This window comes from Glycine soja, chromosome 17 (genome assembly GCF_004193775.1).
Source record: "Glycine soja cultivar W05 chromosome 17, ASM419377v2, whole genome shotgun sequence".
Classification (NCBI taxonomy): domain Eukaryota; kingdom Viridiplantae; phylum Streptophyta; class Magnoliopsida; order Fabales; family Fabaceae; genus Glycine; species Glycine soja.
Genome location: NC_041018.1, coordinates 2,797,557 through 2,822,823, shown reverse-complemented (window position 1 = coordinate 2,822,823; position 25,267 = coordinate 2,797,557). Strand labels below are relative to the sequence as shown.

At 34.8% G+C, this 25,267-nt stretch overlaps 5 protein-coding genes across 13 annotated transcripts; 4 read left to right on the top strand and 1 right to left on the bottom strand.

The window, feature by feature from the left end:
- Window positions 1-698: 698 nt before the first annotated feature.
- Window positions 699-6,189, top strand: LOC114393870 (hydroxyproline O-galactosyltransferase GALT3). Of its 9 annotated transcripts, none has more exons than XM_028355337.1 (9): window positions 700-992; window positions 1,900-2,090; window positions 2,176-2,989; window positions 3,182-3,417; window positions 3,491-3,784; window positions 4,503-4,631; window positions 5,015-5,191; window positions 5,278-5,385; window positions 5,817-6,189. In XM_028355337.1, the coding sequence occupies exons 2-9, from the start codon at window positions 2,067-2,069 to the stop codon at window positions 6,021-6,023; spliced, it is 1,989 nt and encodes a 662-aa protein (XP_028211138.1). In that variant the 5' UTR covers window positions 700-992; window positions 1,900-2,066; the 3' UTR covers window positions 6,024-6,189. The 9 variants fall into 9 exon arrangements, with proteins under 9 accessions (XP_028211143.1, XP_028211138.1, XP_028211140.1 ...); XM_028355339.1 differs by having other exon boundaries at window positions 1,906-2,090; window positions 5,817-6,121; XM_028355344.1 differs by having other exon boundaries at window positions 1,900-2,075; window positions 5,817-6,121.
- Window positions 6,190-9,608: 3,419 nt separating this feature from the next.
- LOC114393416 (probable protein phosphatase 2C 47) lies at window positions 9,609-12,055 on the top strand. The gene is made up of 2 exons (XM_028354768.1): window positions 9,609-9,954; window positions 10,514-12,055. The coding sequence occupies exons 1-2, from the start codon at window positions 9,811-9,813 to the stop codon at window positions 11,510-11,512; spliced, it is 1,143 nt and encodes a 380-aa protein (XP_028210569.1). The 5' UTR covers window positions 9,609-9,810; the 3' UTR covers window positions 11,513-12,055.
- Window positions 12,056-13,512: 1,457 nt separating this feature from the next.
- Window positions 13,513-16,643, top strand: LOC114392256 (leghemoglobin reductase-like). Its single transcript, XM_028353307.1, has 2 exons — window positions 13,513-13,884; window positions 15,093-16,643. Exons 1-2 carry the CDS (start codon window positions 13,633-13,635, stop codon window positions 16,341-16,343), a joined length of 1,503 nt encoding a protein of 500 aa, XP_028209108.1. The 5' UTR covers window positions 13,513-13,632; the 3' UTR covers window positions 16,344-16,643.
- Window positions 16,644-18,087: 1,444 nt separating this feature from the next.
- On the bottom strand, window positions 18,088-20,548 carry LOC114391856 (craniofacial development protein 1-like). Its single transcript, XM_028352849.1, has 5 exons — window positions 20,410-20,548; window positions 19,752-19,832; window positions 19,515-19,639; window positions 19,233-19,418; window positions 18,088-18,939 (listed from the first exon to the last, which is right to left on the bottom strand). Exons 1-5 carry the CDS (start codon window positions 20,420-20,422, stop codon window positions 18,574-18,576), a joined length of 771 nt encoding a protein of 256 aa, XP_028208650.1. The 5' UTR covers window positions 20,423-20,548; the 3' UTR covers window positions 18,088-18,573.
- Window positions 20,549-21,615: 1,067 nt separating this feature from the next.
- On the top strand, window positions 21,616-25,222 carry LOC114393677 (30S ribosomal protein S1, chloroplastic). The gene is made up of 7 exons (XM_028355067.1): window positions 21,616-21,984; window positions 22,649-22,924; window positions 23,043-23,123; window positions 23,350-23,631; window positions 23,709-23,819; window positions 24,467-24,553; window positions 24,973-25,222. Exons 1-7 carry the CDS (start codon window positions 21,688-21,690, stop codon window positions 25,075-25,077), a joined length of 1,239 nt encoding a protein of 412 aa, XP_028210868.1. The 5' UTR covers window positions 21,616-21,687; the 3' UTR covers window positions 25,078-25,222.
- The last annotated feature ends 45 nt before the right edge of the window (window positions 25,223-25,267 follow it).

Genomic DNA, 25,267 nt, shown 5'->3' with positions numbered 1-25,267 from the left:
GGGGTGGGTAGAGTTGCCAGGAAGGACTATAATTTCATTTGATATACGACAACGTTTTGGGGCTAGTACAATGCTGACATTCGAGATCTGAAGGGAAAGCTTTCATGATGATAGAACATGTAGGGGGTTGTTGGGTTAGGGTGAAACGCAACCTTAGATCCAACATGCGCCGAGGTTGCTTTAGGGTTCGGATTTGAGTCAGATGTTATTTCACGATGCTTTCATTTTGTCCCATCGTATACTTATTTCACAAATAATTAACTTTTTAAAATATTTTTTAACACTGTTCATTGATACTATTTAGTATTTACTTGTTTACCTGTGGACCCCATCTCCCTGCCCACCATAGAATCGTCCTAGATTGTAAGAATAAAAAGAAACACATATATAGTAATTATTTCAATGAAAACGGGGTAAAATACAAAAGATGTGATTTTTTTTATACTGATTGAAAAATTAAATCTAGGTTAAAAATGTAAACATTTTATTGTATTTTTTTCTTAATCTAAATTCTTTTTTCCAAAAAAATACATTAAATCTTTTAAAACATTTAAAAAGAAATAGACAACGCCTACTTCTTATTTCATCCTTTTGGAGGGAAATGTATATCTTTATCTCTTAAATTATTTTCCCACCGCAATAACAATTAAAAAAAAAAAAAAAACCTCCGGCATCTCTCCCTTTAAAATATTTTGACCCTTAGGAGTGAAAGCAGGTTGGTTTGGTTGACATTACAAAAACTAAAATTTGGATCCGACAGACACAGAAACAGCGCCGCACTGTCCCAATCCCAAACAGCGCACGCCGTCGTGTGTAGTTGCGATGTTGCTGTTAGCTCAGTCAGGTTCCAAAACTGAAATCTCAACTCAACCAACGAAAGCTACCTTTCTTTTTCTTTATTAAATCAGTAAATAATAGTATATTAGATAATGAGAATGCTATGCTATGGAGGAATCTAAGTGTGACTTTGAAGCATGTCGCAGCCCTCGATGGTCAGTGAGTCTTTGCTCTGTCTTTGTTTTGTTTTGTCAGTGATTAGTAGGTTACATATATAATCAATTATATGTGCGGATCTTGCACTTTTGTGGGGGAAAAACCTAAAGTATAAAGGAACAAATGGGGGCTTTATAACAAAATTACTCGTGCCCGAAAATTTGAATTAGGTCTGTAGTATATACTGGAAGACTAAGCAGAAAATTCAGCTCTTCTCAAGTGTTGTTTGACTTTTTGCTTAGGAAGTAGGAACTCAGATACTGGTAGCCTTTACTTACATTTAACTTTTTTTGCAACATGTAAGTTACTCAACTAAGTAGAATACAATTAAAGACTGAGAAAACCATCCTATTAGTCCACGATGAAATTATAGTCACGCTCACTTTAGTCCTTTAAATTATGAAAAATAATTTCTTGTCCTTGAAATTAGCAACTGTCAGTCATTTAGTCCATAATGTTAACGATCTGTCTATTTGATCTCCATGTTTGACTTCTATAGTCATTTTGGTCCTTCACTTTCCTACACATCAGTCAATTTGGTTCCTTACGTAGGGACCAAATTGATTGATTATGTAATGTTACGGACTGGTGATTGGTTGGTGGAACCAATTTTCGGGGCTAAATTGATTGGCAATTGTGAAAGTCAGGGACTAAGTTTTTTTTTTTTTTTTAATAATATCAAGGACTAAATTGACTGGAGCTTATAATTTCAGGGACTAATACTCATTAAAGTTTTTTTTTTTTTGACAAAAAAATGAAAGTTGGTTGTCAAAGCATGCAGTTAAAATTCAACAATATGAACTCCATTCACTTCTTGCATTTTCTCTTTATTCTGTAAAGTGAACACTGCATTGCAGATCATGTACAAGTATCCGTGCTTGTAATTCATTTTCAGTGTTTCAATAGGTTAAGGTTACTCTAGTGTTCATCTGCTCATATTGTATGGGAGTCCCCTATGTGTGGTGAGAAAAACCTGGATGTGCTCAATCCCCCATTATCTAATGCACAAAAGGCAGAAGAGGAGGGCTAATGATAGTTCGGCACAATATTGGATCTTCTCCACAGATTAGATCATGACAATTGTACGCTATCATTTTGTAGGTGAAAGTTATACATTTTGTAGGTGGTGTGACTCTTGCTATACATTTTGTAGTGAAAGTTATATGATTTATGTGCATGCAGAAACGGCTACATTTTGTTCAAGGTTTACTGAAAATGAAGAAATGGTATGGAGGCTTGTTGATAATGGCTTTGGGTATGATGTTGTTGTTCCTCTACAATGTCAAAGGAATTCAGCCGCAGAAGCAATCCGCAAAACAGTCGGCATATAATTTCTTCCATAATCATACACCTGGTGATTCTATTAATGGAAGCAGCAATCTTCCAGTAAACTCTTCCGAGGTGGAACTAAAAAGGGTAACAACACCAGCAAAAAGGCCACATTTGGTACATGTTGCAGGGCTAGATGATCTGTATGACATGAAAAATCTATCGAAAGAAGAGACGAATTCTGTGCTAATTTGGGATTCCTTACGTTCCTTGCTGTCAAGGTCAGATGCTTTGGCTGAAACAGCTCAAGGAGTTAAAGAGGCTTCTGTAGCATGGAAAGAATTGCTGTCCATTGTTGAAAAGGACAAAGCTTCTAAGATTAATAAGATGGATGGCCCAGAAAATCAAAACTGCCCATTCTCGGTGACCTCGCCTGGTAAGGCTGTACCAGATAGTGGAATCACTCTTGATCTCCCTTGTGGTCTGGTTGTAGATTCTTCTATTACACTGATTGGAATCCCTAACAACAGAAGCTTCCAGATTGACCTTGCTGGGCTAGAGCAAGAAGGGGAGCCAAATCCTCCAATTATCTTGCATTATAATGTGAGTCTTCCTGGAGAAAACATGACAGAGGAACCATATATTGTTCAAAATACATGGACTAGTGATTTAGGGTGGGGAAAAGAGGAAAGGTGTCCTGCTCGTGGTTCTGCCAACATTCAAGAAGGTATCTTTAGTAAATTTTCATTTATAATCACAAGTTTTTCATTATTAAAAGTGATGATCGGTTATAGAGCTTTAATTAATAACAAAAAGCTCTTTTATTTTGTGTTATTATGCTCCCTTTATTATTCTTGAGTTAGGTTGTTTAAGAGGGGGGCTTGCTGTAACTTTTAATTCATCTAACTGAATGCTGTAGTTGATGGACTTGTTCTCTGCAACATACAAGCTGTCAGAAGTAACAACAAAGGGAATGCAAATGTTGACCAACCTGCTAGTGATATACCTTCTAATATTTCCTCAGAAAGTGTACATAGAACCGCTAATTTTCCCTTTGCTGAGGGTAATCCTTTCACTTCCACATTGTGGGTTGGTTCAGAGGGATTTCATATGACTGTGAATGGAAGGCATGAAACGTCTTTTGCATATAGGGAGGTATGGTATGGGAAGAGAAATACTGCTAAAAACAAAAGTTTTTAATAGGAATAATCATTTTAATGTTGTTCAGGTTTTGTGGATGCAGAAACTTGAACCATGGTTAGTCAGCAGTATTAAAGTAGCAGGCAGTTTAAGTCTCTTATCAATCCTGGCTAAGGGTTTGCCTGTTACTGAAGATAATGATATAGTTGTTGATATTGAGAATCTGAAGGCTCCTTCTATCGCCAGAAAAAGGCTTGCTTTGTTGATTGGAGTATTTTCTACCGGAAACAATTTTGAACGTCGCATGGCCCTGAGGAGGTCTTGGATGCAATATGAGGCCGTACATTCTGGAGAAGTTGCTGTCCGATTTTTCATTGGGCTTGTAAGCGATGCATTTCAGACTTGTTTAAGTGAAACTATACATTAGTATAATTCTTGTTCTAGTTTATGCACAAGTTTTTCCTAGAAGAATTTTGTTAAAGCTTTAATTCTGCCTTCCTGGTTATTTATGCACCTCTCTTTGGTTGAGAGAAACATAGATGAAATTGACTGGTTTATAAATGAAATTGATGAAGTGTAGTTTCTCAATTTACTTACCATCATTATTATATGTATAATCGGTCAATGGTTCTCTAAGTCAAGCTCTAAGCATTTTGTAAGTCATTAAATTGTTTTGTAAAATAGTCTAGTACAACTGAGGAGTGAGGACCTCTTCAAATTTTCTTCTCCCTCTAAGGTAGTTAGGTTGACTGGTGGAGGGGACATGACTGAAGTGCTAGTGCCATATTAATTAAGAAATATACTCAAAAAGTTACATAATGTGGAATGACAATATGAAGTGGTAGGGATATTAACTGGAATTTTTTTAATGCTGAAGTCAGATTCATTTTTAAAATGAATCGTATTATTTATTGTAGCACAAGAAAAAGGTGATAGGTGAAGACTGAAATCAAAGCTGCTGAACTCTAACACCCTAACCCATCAAATTCTGTATTGTGGACTCCACCAAGCATTCTGCATTATAGCAGTTTTTTTTTAAAAAATATTTTCTTCTCTTAACAAAAAATTGTTGGGTGACATCTTATTTTATTTGATTGCAGCACAAGAACAATAGGGTTAATTTTGAGTTATGGACTGAAGCTCAAGCATATGGAGATATTCAGTTAATGCCTTTTGTAGATTATTATAGTTTGATTTCTTTGAAGACAATTGCAATTTGCATTATGGGGGTAAGTTGATTAAGATTGTTATGCTTAAATTGTTGTGAAGGATGTGATACAAAAAAAAATAATCCAGTAATTCCTGTTTATATTAATACTACTCCGAAGAGATCATGTAACATACTCAATGTATTCTAATTTCTAAAGACCCAATAACGATATTCTGAGCTATTCTCTTGACATTCTAACAGCCTTTTTTTTTCTGTTGATAACGTCATTTTTATCTGTTGATCAAATCACTAAGTTGGCTGCAACTATTTTCAAGACCATAATGATACAACAATTTTGATTATCTAATCAAATATATCATTTAAAAATTGTGGTGGCTCTGGATTCTCTCCTTTTTATTATCTATGAGTTACTTAATAAGCTCATATTTATCAAAATTGCAGACAAAAATCATCCCTTCTAAATACATCATGAAAACAGATGATGATGCCTTTGTTAGGATTGATGAAGTGCTTTCCAGCCTTAAAGGAAAGCCATCGGAAGGCCTCTTGTACGGTCTCATATCTTCTAAATCATCTCCTCAGAGGGACGAAGGCAGCAAGTGGTACATCAGTGAGGAGGTACTCATACCTAATAAACTACTTTGGCATTCCCCCCTCTCAAATTTTATTTTATTTAATTTATTTATTAATTAATATCATTTTAGGAATGGCCCCATGATACATACCCACCATGGGCACATGGTCCTGGCTATGTTATCTCACGAGACATAGCAAAATTTATTGTCCATGCCCACCAAGAAAGAAAACTCAAGGTAAGAATTTCTTCTTTCCCATCATGGGATGGGGGATAAAAAATTATGTGCTTATTTTAGAATCTTTTGGATAATTCAAGGATATGCTTCTTAAGTTTTTTTTTTTACTAGAAGTTGTTAAGTGGTTGCACATCCTAATACTTGATTATTGGGATCCGGAATAAAACCCCACAAATGTGTCAACAATTTCCTAGGGTCTCCTGTAAAATCAAGTGGAACTTAAATAGGCATAATAAACAAGTATTATCTTTAACTAGATTCAGGTGTATTTGTAGAAGAACTTAATTGCTACCATTGCATTATTCCTATCATATTTTTACCCTGTTATATATGTCCTTATTGAATAAAAAAAGAATTGTTTAATTTTTTTTTTTCAATCTCTTTTAATGTAAGATCACCTTTATTTGATTTTTATTTTATTTTATTCTTAGCTCTTTAAATTAGAAGATGTTGCCATGGGCATATGGATTGAACAGTTCAAGAATGATGGTAAAGAAGTACATTATGAAAATGATGAGAGGTTTTACAACGCTGGATGTGAATCAAATTATGTAATTGCCCATTATCAAAGTCCGAGGATGGTGCTATGCCTTTGGGAGAAATTACAGAAAGAACACCAGCCAGTGTGCTGTGAGTAAGTCATCTATGTTTTTGAGTTGTAACTGTTGATTCTGAGGTTTGAGCAATTTTAAATGTTAAGGTTATATGTAAGTTACCACTAATCATCTTACACGTATTTTGTATCCTATGGTTCATTGATTTATTCATTAATTATAATCATTTCAGTAGAAAGAATTAGTTAAACGCTTGAAATTTTGTTGCTTGAAAATACCAGAAATATATTTTCTGCTAACTTGTGGCATTCTAGTGCTGAACAATAGTAAGATTAAAACATTGTGTCGTACTAACTAGTAGGCTAATTGATGCTTTTAGTCCCTCAAATTATTACGAATGTTTCATTTAGTCTCCCATTTTAAAAAAAAGCTGTTATTTAGTCTTATATTTTTTTTTTCATTTCCCATGCAGTCTGTTAATTTATCTCCCCCAAGTGTTGTTTTTTGTTTACTTTCTGGTACCTCTAAATACCACTACTTTTCCATTTGCCATTTGGTCCTTCTAAATGACACAAGTTTGTCATTTGGTACCATATTTTTTTAGAGCTGCATAAGTACTTAACGTACAAATTAAACAAATGGAAGCCTAACAGAGGGACTACTTTGGAAACAAAAACAAAGGACTAAATAATTTTTAAAAATGGAGGACCAAATAAGAAAATCATAATTTAAATTAAGGAACCAAAAAATGATTTAGCCTAACTTTTGTAACCCAAAGTACCAATCTATCCTATTCAGAATGCCAGCAGCAACACATTGTTCATTTGTAAATTTAAACAATAGCCAAATGCTGAAGTGGAGTTGCTGAATTCCTGAGACAGTCTATTTGATGTCTCATCCCAATTATTCACAACTAAACATTTATTTATACTTCGGCCATCTATGAGGTTTTTTCGGTTAGTTAGTTGGTTAGTGTACACAACTGTACTTACAAGTTATAGTACTACTGTGGCATGTATAAATACTAGTATATTATGCTCCAAAACCTTAAAGCTGTAATATTTAGTGTAAGTATACTAGAATACACTTTGCCCCAAAATAAGGTTTTATCTCTATATCCTGCACTCTTTACATTGTAATTATATCAGATTGAGTTTTACAAGGTGAGGCTTAGTTGGCAAATTGAGCTGTGTAAGCAGACTAGACTTTATATGCAAGGTAGGAGTTCAAAATAACTCAATGTTGTTGTTATTTTACATGTATGATGTATCATGCATTTAAAAAGTGTAGGCATGTGTTCGCTTAGGTTCTTGTTTTTTACTCTGGACCAGATTATCTATTCATTCACCTTAAATTTGTATTTTTAAAAAAAAAAATAGGGATCTCAAAAGAACACAAGAGGATGCTTAGAAAGTAACTCCACAATCCACATTACCTGTGGCCTCTTATTAAAGAATGTATAAATGATTATAAAAATGAAAAGTTGGCACAGGTTTTGGGTTTTAACAATTGGTAATTAGTGGGTACAGTCAGTAGCAAAATGGAACTCATCGTACGCAACCAGTCTATGACTAAGCGTACCACTAACGGAAAGATATTTTATGAATAATAGTATAATATTAGAGAGGATTGAAATGGAAGCTATGCATAGATTAGTGCTTCCCATAGCTTCTTTTCTAATAGTAATGGTAATAAAAGTCAAAAGAAGACTTTAGTTTTTGAGCAACCATGCATTGAATTTGAACATAGTGTGGGAAAACGGGGAGCAATTCGTTGTTCTTGCTAGTCAATCCGTTAATGCCTTATTTTGTACATTTGGAAGACAAGCTATGATCGATAAGTCCAACATTTTTTGCCCTTTCCCCCCATTAATTTGTGGTATTACTCAATGAGTACTCATGGTTAATAATTGAATTTACCTTCAAAAATGAGAAAACTATAATAACTAATTTAATAGACATATATATTAAAAAATTTACATTGCTAATTAATTAGAAATTATTTTTAATATAACTTTAAAGATAATTATTATGAAAACTAACAAACTTGTTAAAAATGTTGGTTTATAATTAGATATCAATGTAAAGTGTATGTACTTGCCCATTATTTAAATTATAAAACTTGAATTTACTATTGAAAAGTTTGACAAAAATCCGGCAACTCAATGATAAGTTATAAATATTTGTCTGTACATGTGATGAGCCTTTCTTTGCGTTAATTGCACAAAACTGTCAAAACAAATTGAAGTATACACTTTTTTTTTTATAGGAAATTGAAGTATACACTTCAGCTCTGGATTTTTAGGATCATAAATAGAATTGACATTTGGATAGGGGATACAATGATAAAGATATGATGGTAGATGGGTCGAAGATTATTACAGTTTTATACAGAAATGTTTAACCCCCTTAACTCCTCTAAATATTAAAGTGTCTTTTGCTCCATAGATTATTAAAGCAAAAGAAAAATGAAACTTGGTTCTTTCTTTTATTTCGAATGCATCTATACAAGTCACTCATCACTATCTTATATCACTTTAGTCTTCACTAAATGATAAAATTATGGTATCAAACATTAGGACACATGCAAGGTGGAATTCCAACAATGCTCAACCATTATTACGTTACTCATAATTCTATAGTTAGTTTAATTCTTAAGAGTTTATCATACATGTATTGTTAATATAAAAGTTTTTACATAAATAATTAATTAAAATTATTGACAAAAATATATTTTTTAAAATATTTATTATAAAAGTAAATCAATTAACTATATATATAATAATCTGTGATCGAATAATATATTATTTTGATGCATTAATAATTTTTCTTTTTTCTTTCACTTGTTCTTTTGAATGAACCTTAATTCATTCAATAACTAATCAAGAAATAACTAATAATAGCACAAAGTATCAATGAATTTGACAAAGAAAAGCACTATAAATATAATAAGTGTTAGTATTTTTAATACTAAATACATTTGTTAATGTTAGATGAAGTTCATATTGAATAGTGAAATGATGTAAATCTTTCATCTTGTTTAACGACTTTTATGTTCTATTTAAAGCACATCCCGTAAATTTTAGCATCATACAATAATAAGAAACATGTTACAAAGATTTTTGTTTTTGAGGGAGGTTACAAAGATTATAATCACAACTTCCTTCGTGTTAATAATCATTGGAATATTTTACATGCATCCATAATAGGCACTATTTTTGGTTTTTGTTCTCTTGACGTGGTTGTTAGTTATTCACTACCACTTATTAGTCAACGCCTCAACGCAAAGGAACAATTACTTATACGCAACCTCAACCTTGAACAGTAAATGGATTGGCACGAGCTTAGCCGCAAAGTTAAAACTTACTAAAAATTGCATCAATTAATTAATCAAAATCTGTGGGTTACTAATCTAACGTAACGTTAATCGTAAGCAAACGTAGGGGTAACTCTGTCATTTCGAACATTCACGAACGAGAACTACGTGAGAAGAGGCGTGACGATTCCACGTTCTTTTCCTCGCGTCACAAATATACCCTTTCATTCGAAGTGTCTCGAAAGAGAGAAAATAATACACGATACGACACCGCGTTTAAGGGGCATTGTTGAGTTTTCATTCCACGCGCACCGACGTGCTTATAAGCGCGTCGAATTAAGCACCCTTTAAGTATGTGCGCAGAATTAACAGCAGACACACAGAAAGAGAAAGAAAGAAAAAGAGAAAAAGAAAAAGGAGAAAGACCTAATTTTGTCACTGTAATTCTTCTTCTTCAAAGAAAACCCCAATTTCGAACGCTTCAAATTCAATTCAGGAAACCCTAGTGATTAATTTCGTTGCGAAACGGCGATTCAAGATTATCGTGAGCCAGAAGATGGTAGCGGAAGCGGAAATTATCTGTCAGCAGAACATTCCGATGTTGGACGTGAAGTATCATATTTGCGTGGCTCAAGAACACAACGTGAAGGTTGAGGTTTCACCCAAATCACCTTCACCTCCTGTTCCGATCTTTGGCCAAGTATGGTTTTCCTCTTAACACCTCGCTTTGAATCCGTTTTTTTTCTTCCTTTTGGGTTTGCGTTCAACCGGGGTTGGTACTTGTTTGATTTGGTTGAACGAATTAGTTTTCAATCCTTTTAGGTTAGTTTTTTTGTCAAATCTGAATCGGGTCTGTGGATTTGGTTATGTTTCATTGATTGATAAATGTGGGGAAGATCCAATACTCCCCTAGTGGTTGCTGAGTTTATGAATCTGAATTTTGGAAGTAGAATTTGGAATTGGGTGTTTTATTTATTCATTAATTACCTTTAACCTAGGCTGCTTACCATGTATTGTATATTATCACCTCTCCTCCAACGCACAACAAAGTGGAGGGTGGAATTTTGATGAAATTTATTCATCAGATGAAATTAGTTAAAATAGCGTGCTATGATCTTAGTAATTTCGTGCTGGTAGGCTTTATGATCTTAGTTTGATGATGATCAGGTTCATGTTTTTTCTGTTTGTTTTTTCTTTAACACTTCAGAGTTGATCGATTTGTTCTTGTTGTGCTGACTTTTTTGTTAAATATGTATCAGGCAGTGAGTTGCTCTGAGATCATTAAAGATTCCATTTTGGAGGCCCCTGCGATGAATTTTTTCCCAAATGTGCGTTCTGGTAGCTATGCCGAGATTGGACCGCGCGTTTCTATGGATGATGAACACATTTGTATTGATGATCTGGGAGCTCATCTTGGATTTGTGTTCAAGTGTCCGATACCGAGTGCATTTTATGCAGTTTTTGATGGCCATGGGGGGCCTGATGCAGCAGCCTTTGTTAAGAGGAATGCTATGAGGTTGTTTTTTGAAGATGCAGACATGCTGCAGTCGTATGATGCTGATGCGTTTTTTCTACAGAAATTGGAGGATTCCCATCGGAGAGCTTTTCTACGGGCAGATCTTGCCTTGGCTGATGAACAAACTGTTGGTAGTTCTTGTGGGACTACTGCATTGACTGCCCTTGTGCTTGGAAGGCATTTGCTTGTTGCTAATGCTGGTGACTGCCGAGCAGTTCTTTGCCGGAGAGGTGTGGCTGTTGAGATGTCTAATGATCACAGGCCAAGTTATCTACCAGAGAAGAGGAGGGTGGAGGAGTTAGGTGGGTTCATTGATGATGGATATCTCAATGGTTATCTTTCAGTAACTCGAGCCCTTGGGGATTGGGACTTGAAATTTCCACTTGGTGCTGCATCCCCTCTTATTGCTGAGCCAGATGTTCGGCTGGTTACATTGACTGAGGGTGATGAGTTCTTGATCATTGGGTGTGATGGGATTTGGGATGTAATGTCTAGCCAAGTTGCAGTTAGTCTTGTTCGCCGAGGATTAAGAAGGCATGATGACCCACAGCAATGTGCCGGAGAGCTAGTCAAGGAAGCATTGCGCCTAAATACATCAGATAATCTCACTGTAATTGTTGTATGCTTGTCGCCCATTGAAAGCATTGTTGAATCATGTCCACCCCAAAGGAGAAGATTCAAAGCTTGCAGTTTGTCTGAAGAGGCCCGTAATAGATTGAAGAGCTTGATTGAGGGAAATTGATTGTAAATGCAATTCTTGTGATTGACAAATGTTCCTTTCTTAAAAAATTAATCTGTTTTTTAGGCTGTTTCAGAGAGAGCTAAAAAGCAGCCAGCAGTTTTGTAGGGATAGAAGGGATATTTGGTTAGGGGGTAGAAGGTGTTTGGATTTATTTAATTGGGAGGTGTTTTTTCTGGGTTATGTTTGGTACATGTAGAGACAATTGCTAGCTAATTTTGGCGGATTAGATTCGGTCCCCACCATGGCCGTTCCCATTTTACATTGTTGCTGCTTCTGTAAATAAAAATGAGGGGTTGTCTGAGACATAGGATAGCCGAATGCATGGTTGAGTTTCTTGTTTGTTGTTCTTGGATCCTCCATGTTATATGGATGGATATGCTTGGCCCATCATATCAACTGGTAGGGCTATGGCCTATGTCATGGGACAACATCATCCTTTGGCATCACACAAACTAAATCGCTTATCTTATGTGATGAATTTTTCTCCGTTATCCTTTATTTATTAATAAAAAGGAGTGTTAATAGAAATGTTATTTTCAGTTATTTTTGTCTTTTGGAAGGAGAGGGAGGGATGGAGCCTGTCAGTTGCCCTTGTCCAACCAAATACTCAGGCTATATGGTAAGGTGTATAAGGCCGTTATTTCGTTATCTAAATCCTTTCAAACGTATGACTAGGGATATTTGCTATGTGGCATCCATGCTTCCAGAAGTAAGAAGCTTCCAATCTACAACTCCATGGATCCAATGCCTTATCTTTCACATCCTAAATATATGGCAGCTGTTTCTGCCCAAAGAAGATTTGTAAAAATATGTAAATTTCCACCGTTTGTAACCATTAAACTTCAATTTCAAAACAGACCGTTGTACTAACTCTTTATCTGGAGTTCACTACACAAAAAACTTAGTAAGCATTGTATTTAACGCGCTAGAATATTTACATTTCTATTGAATGTATCAGCCTTGAATTTTACTTGATTAAAGAATGCTATAAAGAAAGAGTCGTGTATGTTATAACTGATCTTTTATCGTAGTAGCCTTTAATGAATATAGACTGAAGCAATGCTCCGCGAATTGTGGTTTTTCTCTTGCTACATCTATTTGATTAAGTATATGGTCCTCCAATGACCATATAGATACAAGATTACAACTACCAATAACTCCTTGAACATGCTTACACTTCGATTCTTGATTTATGTATAGAAAAGATTTTGTCTGAGGAATTCAAGTCTTTTCTACTCATTCCGATATATTATTTGTTTAAATGATAAAATCAAGTGATTGGTATTTAGTAAGATAATAGGTTTAATTCTGTAAATATATATATATATATATATATATATATATATATATATATAATAGGTTTAATTTGCCAATCTCCAAATCCAACTTACCATGATATTTTTTTGTCTGAATTTTCCACAACTTGAATTTAAATGGAAAAGGAGAGGTGAACATGCATAATTTACAATTTTGAAAATTAGTCTTGTCCAATAATTTTATAATATAATTTTTTAAAAGTAATATTGTTTATCTTATGATAAAAATATCAAAATATTTTATCTAAATAATACTATAAAAAGTTTTAAATAAAATTTGAATTATTTTTTTAAAGAAAAAACAGAAAACAAAAGAGTATTACTAAAAGTAAAGAAATACAAATTAATAGAATAAGGATGTCTTAAAAAATAAATGTCCGTGCCTAATTTGATTCTTCGTCCAAATAGCACAGCCATGCCACCAAGTAGAATAAATAATAATAATAATAATAATAATAAAAAGCAATTTAATACTAAAAGGCAACGTTATCACAAACAAGATCAGCGGTCCAAAGTAAAGGTTGAATTTGCAGGTGAGAAAACCAAAAGCTAAAAAGAATAATTCGCCGAAAAAAATAAATGAAAATGGAGGACTAGAATGTGCATCAGCAATGATCTAAGGGCTGAGATGGAATCGAGATATTAATTATTTGTTGTTATTATTACCATGATGGTTATATAATAAAGAAAAAGAGCATGCTTTGTGTTAGGGCGTGAGAAAAACAAAAGAGTAGTGGCCTTTAGGTGGTGAAGAACAAGAGCTCAAATCAAATCGAATCGAAAAAAGAAAGAAAGATCATATTCATGGCGATGGCAAGCCTGGCTCGACGGAAGGGTTACGCCGTCGTTTTGTCGTCGAGGTCGTCGTTTTGTCTGACAAGCTGGAGGGGATTCGCGTCCGGATCTGACGAAAACGACGTCGTCGTCATCGGCGGCGGTCCCGGCGGCTACGTGGCCGCCATCAAAGCCGCGCAGCTCGGTCTGAAAACCACTTGCATCGAAAAGCGTGGCACTCTCGGCGGTACCTGCCTCAACGTCGGATGCATCCCTTCCAAGGTTCATTTTCTTTTTCAAACCGCTTTTCTGTTTGTGTGTGGCATTCGGAATTCATTTTCTAGTTCGTTTAAATCTTGTGTTGTTTCTGGTTCTTATCTTTTTTTAATTTCTAGTTAGATGTGTTTATGGTGTTGCCAATTTTTTTGGAGTGTGAGAACAAGTTGTTTTGTTATGATAAGGTAGTAATTATGATGGAGTGAAGTTGATGAAGTCTGTATGAGCATGGGTTTCATTTCGATTTGTGTTTTTATCAGCACTTTTATGTGTCGGAATTGAGTGCAAGTATAGGCGAATTTTATGTTTCTCTTCTCCTGCACTATTTTTGGTGTGAATGAGTTGTTTGGTTGAAATTAAGGTCTCAAATGGAATATTGGCTGGAAGAGGGGCATCGTTTAGCTTGCCTCTGCCTGCTAATTTTTGTACAGTAAGGCACTGTTTGGATTAAATTCTCCATGAATACTTATAGGGAAAAAGAAAATAAAACGGTAAAATGAATTACGTTTTTCCTGCATGTTAAAATCAACTTATGCACTAAATTTTTATAGAAGCTCTCACGTCTAACTTCTCCATAAGCTGGGATGAATAAGTTGATAACTTGTAGAAATAACTCAATTAATCTAAGAGTATGTTTGGATAAACTTCTCCAAGTACTTGTAAGAAAAAAAAGAAGAAGAAAGAAGCAAAAATCAAATAAGCTAAAATTAGCTTATGTATAAACTACTTTATAGAAGCCTTTTCATATTAGCTTCTCCTAAAGCTTATTTCTAGCTTATGGGGAAGCTTATTTCATTTTGTCTTATTTTCTTCTCCTATAAGTGTTTATGGAGAAGTTTATCCAAATAGGGCATCAATTACATTTCGTTCATTGTTGTTTATTTAATTTTCCATACAAAGTCTATTTATATCCTGCCGCAGATTATATTCGAACTTCTTGTCTTAAAATTTTCTGTATTAACTGCCATGATCTCCATCATTGTGTATTTTTAAGCAAATATGCTATCATACTTAAAAGTAAATGTTCTCTTCAAATAATTGATGTTTGACTCAATTCAATGGCATCATTTGATCTATGCCGTGGATCTCACCTAGTGGGAAAAGGTTATGGTTTTGCTGACATTGTAATTCCATATATAGTTTTAAAAGAATAATGGATATAATATTCTAGAGACCCATGTACTCATTTGCGGTACCTTCATATTTTGGTACAGGCACTTCTGCATTCTTCCCACATGTATCATGAGGCTAAACATGCATTTGCCAACCATGGGGTCAAGTTTTCATCTGTTGAGGTTGATTTGCCAGCCATGATGGCCCAAAAAGATAAAGCAGTTTCTAATCTTACCAAGGGTATTGAAGGTCTATTCAAGAAAAACAAGGTAAACTATGTCAAAGGTTATGGCAAATTTGTTTCACCATCTGAAGTCTCTGTGGACACCACTGAAGGTGGAAATACTGTTGTGAAAGGCAAGCATATTATAATTGCCACTGGCTCGGATGTGAAATCATTGCCTGGCGTCACTATTGATGAAAAGAAAGTCGTATCATCAACGGGGGCTCTTGCTTTGACTGAAATCCCCAAGAGACTCGTAGTCATTGGGGCAGGCTACATTGGGCTGGAAATGGGCTCCGTATGGGGCCGTCTTGGCACCGAGATAACAGTTGTTGAATTTGCATCGGAGATTGTTCCAACCATGGATGCAGAGGTCCGAAAGCAGTTTCAGCGTTCTCTTGAGAAGCAAGGCCTGAAATTCAAGCTGAAGACAAAGGTAGTTGGAGTTGATACTTCTGGGGATGGTGTGAAGCTAACTCTTGAACCGGCTGCTGGTGGTGATCAAACTACACTTGAAGCAGATGTTGTCCTTGTATCTGCTGGTAGGACTCCATTCACTGCTGGACTTGGATTGGACAAGATAGGTGTTGAAACTGACAAGATTGGACGGATTTTGGTAAACGAACGATTTGCCACAAATGTCTCTGGTGTTTATGCAATTGGAGATGTAATTCCAGGCCCAATGTTGGCACACAAGGCAGAAGAAGACGGTGTTGCTTGTGTTGAGTACATAGCTGGTAAGGTGGGCCATGTGGATTATGACAAAGTCCCCGGTGTTGTCTATACAATGCCCGAGGTTGCATCTGTTGGGAAGACAGAGGAGCAGGTGAAGGAACTTGGAGTTGAATACCGTGTTGGCAAGTTCCCGTTCATGGCTAATAGCAGAGCTAAGGCAATTGACAATGCTGAAGGACTGGTGAAGATATTGGCTGAAAAGGAGACAGACAAGATATTGGGAGTGCACATTATGGCACCCAATGCAGGAGAGCTTATTCATGAAGCAGCAATAGCACTACAGTATGATGCATCTAGTGAGGACATTGCACGTGTGTGCCATGCACATCCAACAATGAGCGAGGCTGTGAAAGAAGCCGCAATGGCCACTTATGACAAGCCCATTCACATTTAAAAGGAGCCGGTTGCTACTTCTTGTTTTCATTTTTGTCCAAGAATTTTACAATGACTTGGAGATGATACATCCTGTGTTAAATTTAGATTCAGGTTTTTAAATGCAAATTAGCCCCTTGTTTACTTGTTTGCATAATAAGAGGAATGATTGTGTTGTTCTTATCCTTGTTGAATAATATATATATCTCCCCTTCTCTCTGGGACAATATTGTAATTCTGACAGGGTGAAGACAACTTAATGGGAGTGTGGGACGGTTCTGATTAACACATTGTTGGGTATTTATAAATTATTTTTTATCTACCCATTTTTTCTCATTGCAGTAATTCTTGCACGAGCAGAGGACATTTTTACTGGCACAAACAATTAAAAACTTAGTTATATTAAAGTAATAAAAAGGCAATGAAGCATGTTATCTTGGTTCACGATTAGTTTTATCCGTGAAGTATTTTACTCGTCTGCACTGGAGTAAATTTCAATGCAAAGGAACCATCAACATTGGACAAGATAGATAGATAAAGAGTGATAGAATTGCTTTAAATAATCTGCAATAGCATTAGAAGAGGATTGGCATGTTATTACGATATCTTCAGGTTGAAACTAGACCAAAATTATGCTCCGGTATAACTTGAGAGGAAAAACAAATTCCGTGTAGATGAACTACAACCTCGTCCAGAGCCTAACATAAATGCCCATTTAATTTTTCGACAAGGGTAGCACGAGGACAAAAATTTGAATGCATTAAACAATATCAAGTGGCTCTGAGCATAGTGCATAAACTGTCACACATGAATTCTTCATGCCTGGGGGCTGATATCTGCTCAATGCTGAAAAGGTTAAATTAGTGACCTGGGGACATAAGAATATCTCCGATAACAGATCTTACAAGGAGATTTTAGTCTCAAAATTTAATCTCGTTGAGATCCGTTAAGATCCATGTGGAGATCTGAAATCCGTCAAGTTTTGCATTCATTTAAAAAAAAATTAATTTTTTACTTTTTTTACAAAATTGATTTACATCCCATTCTTATAAGATTTATAAAAAATAATTTAAGATCTCAAAATGAGATATAAAAAATAAAAGAAATCTTGAGTGATATAACATTGCAGTATCCAAAAAAAAATAATTAAGATTTCAAAATAAGATGTTTTCTTAGAGATGAGCCAATGACTCCTACCACTATTATGCCTTCTTATCTCTACCTACCTACAGAGTGACGTGGATTGATAGGTTTTTCATGAGTGCTATTGTGCATGGCATCGTTCGAGTCAATAGTATTTGTAGTTTAGTCGTGTCCTTCGGTACAGACCGTTGTAATTTCTTAAATAAAAATAAAGGAAGACATATGTAGTCTTGTAAACAAAAAATATTAAGTGAAATTAATTATATTATGTTGCAGTTACCTTTTATTTCAGAGCCAAGTGGTAACTGTTGGGCAATGAAGCTTTCGGCACGATAGTTATAAGCAGAAATACAAAACTTTTCTGCATAATGGTTTACAGATTGTCAAGGTATAGACTTAATTAAAAAAATATTTTATATTTTTATTATGATTACAAAACCAATTTAACAAGCCGCACAGAAATACAAAAGATCAAAGTTTAAGCTCTGCAGAAGATGATTTTAAAGACTTCTAGTCGTGACAATTTTTAAAGAATTAACTTCACAATCATACCTTTGAAAATACTATCATCGAAGACAATAAAATAAAATAACTATTTAGCTACCGAAAAAAAAAACAGCATATAAAACTCACGGTAGTTGTTTTCTTATAGGATTCGCATATGCACACGATCTCTTCTGTCTTGAAACTAAGTTCGAATTGCTTTGCAAGAAAATCGTGTCCCAATATTTACTTTAGAGGAATTCAAACAACCAAATAATGGACAGACACAAAATGAGTTCTTTGAAACTACCTTCAGCGAGTAGTGAATGCTTCTTTGAGGCTCTCAAGGAACGGAATAAACTATAATAATGTCAGTCTAAAATTGACAGCTGTTTCTCTCTAGCCCCCTATTTTTACCTCCCACGTTAAGTACCATGTCATTGAAAAGCATTTCAAATCTCAAACCTCAAAATGCATCATTCATACCCCATTAATGTGATCAAAGGTCTTTTACCTATCCAGAGACCAAGACCTTCCCAGGAACTATAGCACCTGCACCATCAACTCACTACAAAACCATACATAATTCCCCGAAGGTAGTAATAACTCAGAGTCTTCAACTACCTTCAGTCATCCTCTTGCATATTATCTGGTCGCTTCCTGGATTGCAAAGCCAGTCGTGCATCTCTCTCTCGCTCAAACTCACGGTAATCTGCTCGCTGTAAGAAAGAAACCTTGTCCAGATACTGGTTAGAGCTCTTCTTATAAGCATCAAGCTCTTCTTCCAGCCTCTTTTCTTCCTTAAATTCACCCCAGTCCTTTTTGGTCTTATCCAGTACACTGAGCTTCTGTTTCTTCTTGATTTGTTCAAGGACAGCATCCACTGCAGAAAGTGGAGGAGCTTTGGCTCTTTCCATTGCCTCCTTTGAGTCAGAATCTACAAGCTTTTTAACTTCAATATCTTGACCAGCAAAGTCCCGAACCTCAGTAATCTGATAAAGGAATGATTGGTGCATGTTATACTTAAAATTGTGTTTGGCTTAACAATAGGCACCCCTATGTCAAAAGCATTCTTTGATATAATTTGGGCATGTCTGGTTGTATATTGAATTTGAAAATAATAAATAAAATAAAATTTCAAAGCACAAATTATATATATATATATATATATATATATATATATATATATCCTCTTTCATTTGGCTAATAGCTCAAAATTTTCCCATTTCAGCCAGAGATTAGCACATGACCCAAAAATAGGTGCAATGGATAGCAATATGCTTACCACAAGTTTCCCCCTGCTTGAGGCAGCTATGGCAGCATCATCTTTCACTGCTGCAAGAGCAGCAGCAGCAAGCTTCTTGACTTCATCACTAGTACTGCTCTGCAGCACGCCAGGTCCATTCTTGGAAGCACCTTGCCCAAGGGATTCAGTTGCCGTTGGTGCCAAACCCAAATAAGACATCCAGTTCTATGTTCAAAGTAATCAGGTTGAAAGAAATAAAACTCCATAACTGTTTACTTTTTTTACAAAGGCTTGAAGAAGAGAGCAACAGCAGGGACTTACAGAAGATGACTTTTTTGCAGTTTTCTTGGAAGTGGAATTAGGCTTGCTTGTAAATTTGTTGAGGGTCTTATTAGATACTCCTTTATTCATTTGTTCCCACATGGCATCAACTTGAGCTTTTATTTCTAGCAAGACAAGGATCATGTGATGTGAGCAAGTTTATTCCCAACAAACAGACACAATCATTACCAAAGAAAAACCAAAATTTCAACATGTGTATTGAAACCAAAACCTCACCAGCATCATCCTGTTTTACTTCTAGACTTGACCCTATAACAGGTTCTTTGACAGACTCAGCAGAACTCGCATTGAAGGTATCTGAAACATAAAAACTAAATTATGATTCAAAGCAGCAACTCCATTTTATACCCACACAAGAAAAAACTGGACAATCTACAACGATAAAACCACTTCAAAAACACATGACCACAGACTTTCCTAGCAATATTAGCTGAATTATGTATTCAACCATGAAGAAAAAAAGAAGCCTTATTTACCATTACCTTTCCCCCATGTATAAGTTAACATGCAAACTAGTTTGGACCTAAATCCAGATTACCTTTTACAAAATGAAGGGGGAGTCTCCAACAATAGGAAATGCAAAAAACTAACAAAAGAATCTTCACAGCAAGAAGAAAAAAAAACAGCAACCAGCAAGAAATCAAACGTTAAAATAAATCAAGAGGAAAATGTAGTGAAATAGGGTTTCAACAGTAACCACTAGCACAAAAATCTAGTAAAAGAGAGTGTGGAAACAAAAATATAATTTTTTTAGATATGCATAATGAAGTGCGTAAATGAGATTTGAGGCAAATCGAATTATAGATGGACATTGAGATTGAAAAGTGAAAAAGAGAATGAAGAATGAATGGAATCTAAAAGAAAAAGGTTTTACCGGCTGAGCTCATCTCTACCGCTGGCGGAGTAACACAACACAACGAAACCCCTTTGGCTTTGCCCTCCCCTCCCTCTCTACTCTGTGTAATCGTGTATTCCTGCCATTCCTCCTTCCATTTTATTTTCCAAAATCGCCCCTCTTAACTTCTCTATTCTTCTCGAGTTTTTGGGCTGTTTTAAAATAAATGTTTTTTTAATAGGATTTATTTCTCAAAATAATTAACAAAAATAGTTTTTTTTAAGCAGAGTTTCTTTAGATAAACATAGAAAACATAAAACTGCTTATTTAATTCTTTTAAAAATTTGTCTTCTTACTTTAGTACTTTTCAAGCATTTTTACTTTTTTATTTATTTATTTAGTATATTTTAAGTGAATATATTTTGTATAACACCATCAGTATTATATATTTTGTATAATGAAAAAAATGATTATGCATAAGAAAAGTCTAATTTTTTTTACATGTTTATCTAATTACAATTCATCATATGATAAGTTTTTTAATTATTAAAATAATTATTTTAAAATAATTTAAATAATCATTTATATTATAACGATAATATAAAACTATTTTATTATTAGAACAAACAATTTTATATTATCATTTAATCACATAATTTTTAGAATAAATATCATTAAATCAACAAATTTATCATACCTAATGAATTATAATTAAATAATAATATAACATCATTTTATCAATATATAATCTATTTTTTTTTAACTTGTTTATTATATCTTACATTATTATATTATCATAATTGTATTTAAACTATCATAAGATCACAATCGTGTGTAAGATAAAATTCAATCATTTTTAAAAGTACATAAACTAAATCTACCATTAGCAAAAGATACATGAATTAAGAACGAGTATTTTCTGTTAAAAAGAAAAGAAAAAATATTTTCTTTGCCTTGGGAGGTGTGATTAACATTGACAAAAACATAATTTTATAAATAGAAAATCAAACATAATTATCCTACTAGATACTTGCAATGAAATTTTGCAGTAGTACATTAACTTTTGGATTAAAAACACATTTTTAAAATTAAATATGTCCCATAAATTGGTCTATAATAATACTGAAAATTTGAATAATATTAGTATATTAGTGCAGTACTTGAATTTTTCTAATAATAATTAGTAGTTTATAAATTTGTAAGAATAGTACGGTTAAAGTTGCAGCACGTTATCCATTTTGGAAAGAAAGTGAAAGAGGTGTGAGTGGGTGATAATAAGAGTGAGACCTTATCTGAGGCAATGGCATCATCACAGACATGGGGTCTCTGCCTCTGCAATTCAGCGGGCTCAAGTGCTCCCCACTCTCATCTTCTTCTCTCTTCTCCAAACCTTCTCTTTGGACCCAACAATCCCAAAAGCGCGTTTCAATTACCATTGCGAACTCAATAGCAATAGCCAATGCGCAGAACAAAGAGAGAGCGAGGCTTAAGAAACTCTTCGAAGAAGCCTACGAGAGATGCCGCAATGCTCCAATGGAAGGTGTTTCCTTCACCATCGAAGACTTCACTGCTGCTCTTGACAAGTACGACTTCGATTCTGAAGTTGGCGGCAAGGTCTTTCCCTCACCTTTTGCATTCAACTAAACTTCTCTCTAACACTTCTAACTGAGCAAAATTTTAAAGATCAATAGAACTAAACTTCTCTAATAAGGCTCTCTCTCTATAAAAGCTTATTTAGAACCACTTTTAGGAGACAAAATAAATAAATAAACGAGTTTCTCCATAAGCTAATCGCTTATCCATAAGTTGAAAATCATCTTTTAGAGAAGTTATACCAGAGAATTTCTACAAATTAACTTATGCATAAGCTAATTTTAACTCATTTTAGCTTATGAAGAAGTTAATTGCATTTTTTTCTTTTTATTTTCTTCTCCTGTAAGGATTTCTGAACAAGTTTATCCAAACAGGCTTATATAAATTGATTTTTTAATTTACCGGAGGCTCAATTCATTATATCTTCTAAAGATCTATTTGGATAAACTTCTGCATAACCTAAGTAAGAAGGTAAAATGAATTAAACTTCTATGAGCTGAAATCAAATCATGCATAATTGAATTTAGTTTATAAAAGTTCAATTCGTTATATCTTGTTATTTTCTTCTGCTTTACTTATGGAAAAGTCTATTCAATCAGGACCTTATTCTCTTGTCTCATTAGTGTTTATGGACAAGTTTATCTAAAACTGGGCCTAGTTAATGATGGGTGCATTTTTCACTCAGATTAAAGGCACTGTGTTCTACACAGATAACAATGGAGCAGTTGTTGATATCACTGCAAAGTCTTCGGCATATTTGCCACTGCAAGAGGCGTGCATCCACAGGGTTAAGCATGTTGAAGAAGCAGGCTTAGTTCCTGGGTTCAAAGAGGAGTTTTTGATCATTGGTGAGAACTCAATAGATGATAGCTTGGTCTTGAGTTTAAGGTCTCTTCAGTTTGACCTTGCATGGGAACGTTGTAGACAGCTTCAAGCTGAAGATGTCACAGTCAAGGGTAAGGTGGGTTTCCTTTCCTCGTACTATGAGACTGTGTTGTTGGATTCAGTTACTCCTATTACCACTCTGCAATAAGGTTAATTTGATCTTAAGATTATTGGTTTATTTATTGTGTTAACAGATTGTGGGGGTGAACAAAGGTGGAGTGGTGGCTGAGTTGGAAGGGCTTAGAGGGTTTGTTCCATTGTCTCAAATATCAACGGTTAGCTCTTGACTTGAGCAGCTATATTGACATTTATGGACTCGCATCAAGTTTAAACTTTCTGTATGTCAAAGAGTTTCAAATTATGGGGTGGGGAACTAAATCTGTGTTTTACCAATCAATAGCTGCAAATTATTAGTGTGACATTTACCAGCATACCATGTAACAGTTCTAAAATATCTTCTTTTATTCTCATTGAAATTGAGTCATGCAATTTTCTTCTCAGAACTCAAATGTAGAAGAGCTTCTTGATAAGGAGCTTCCTCTTAAGTTTGTGGAGGTGGATGAGGAACAATCTAGACTTGTCCTCAGCAACCGCAAGGCCGTAGCTGGCAACCAGGCACAGCTAGGAATTGGATCAGTGGTCACTGGCTCTGTTCAAAGCCTGAAGCCATATGGTGCTTTCATTGACATTGGTGGAATTAATGGCCTCCTTCACGTTAGTCAGATCAGTCATGACCGTGTAACTGATATTTCAACTGTGCTTCAACCTGGTGACATATTAAAGGTTAACCTATATTAATGTTATGTGGATGTTTGCCTAGACTCTTGGACATAAAAATCTCAAGTTTCTTATTTGTTTAGGTGATGATCTTAAGCCATGACCGAGAGAGAGGTCGAGTAAGTCTTTCCACTAAGAAGTTAGAGCCCACACCTGGAGACATGATTCGCAATCCAAAGCTTGTCTTTGAGAAGGTATGTTACAAAGAAAGCTTCTTGAACCTTTTACTCATTACATACGTAAATTAAAATAAATGTGCAATATCAAATGCTTCATTAGACTTAATTTATTTCCACTTCCTGTTTTTTAGCTATCTAATGCCATAGTTTCATATCATATAGGAAGCTAAAAAAAGAGGCCTCCTTATTTGTTTTATTTGTTGGAGAGTTTATGTTGACTAATGATCTGGCTAAAATAATATAAGTGGGAAATAACCTTCACATATGAGTTAGCCTTTGGAGTGAGTTAAGTCTAAACACAAATTCTAAAATGGTATCAAAGTCTATCCTAGTAATTGTTGTTGGGAGATGTTTTTGGGTGTTGGACCACTCATTGATGTTCAGTCCTACAAACTTCACATTCGATATGCCTAGTCCTTAGCGTGAAGGGGGTATTGGATATCCTACATTGACTCATGATATGATCATATATATATATATAAAAGTGGAAGACAACTTTTATCCCTTGAATTAGTTTTTGGGTTTAAGTCCAAATTCTAAGACTTTCCTTTTAGTCGTGTTACATCACTTACATGTTTTAAATCTAATTCAACCCATTTCTGTTAGCATTGGAATTTTTGAAGGAGAATTTACTCACATAATCCTTAACTTTTTTGTTATAGGCGGAGGAGATGGCTCAGACATTCAGACAGAGAATAGCCCAAGCAGAAGCTATGGCTCGTGCAGACATGCTAAGGTTCCAGCCTGAGGTATTTATTGGTTTATTATTTGTCCAAAATTCTGAATCCAATAAAAGTTTAAGAAACTGCAAGGATTAAGTGAGACTATAGGAGATAAAATGAACACAACAAAGTCAGGTTCTTGCTGCTGCTAAGATATTATTGGAGCTTCCGAAATGACAAGAATATAATTATTTAAACTGACCTTATTAGACAAGGAATTTCATAGTGCATTTGCATAAAAAAGACTTTGGTATATCTGACTCATTTAATTACCTGACTTGAGATAAGAATACATTTCTGCTTCCAGCGGTTAGCAATTTATTTTGGACCTATATCATCCATACTTTGATCACCTATAACAGCCATACATACATGGTAGAGTTTTGATATTTATTTACTCATTTGATGGACCTAATTTGTGACCCGTATTGTTTTCTGATTGGCAGAGTGGATTGACTATCAGCGGTGATGGGATCCTGGGACCATTTACTTCAGACTTGCCTGAAGAGGGACTGGATTTGAGTGAGGTACCACCAGCTGAAGAATCATGATTCAGAATTGCGTGCTCTTTTCTTTCTGTTTGCTTACATTTTTATAATATTGTTTGTAACTAACTATCAATTGTTGCCGAACGATGTCTTGATGCCAATGTATTATTGTGAGTTAAATAAATAGAACTAATTCATATTATCACTACATCTTCGAATCCTGATTAGTCCTTAAATAAGAAATAAATCTTAT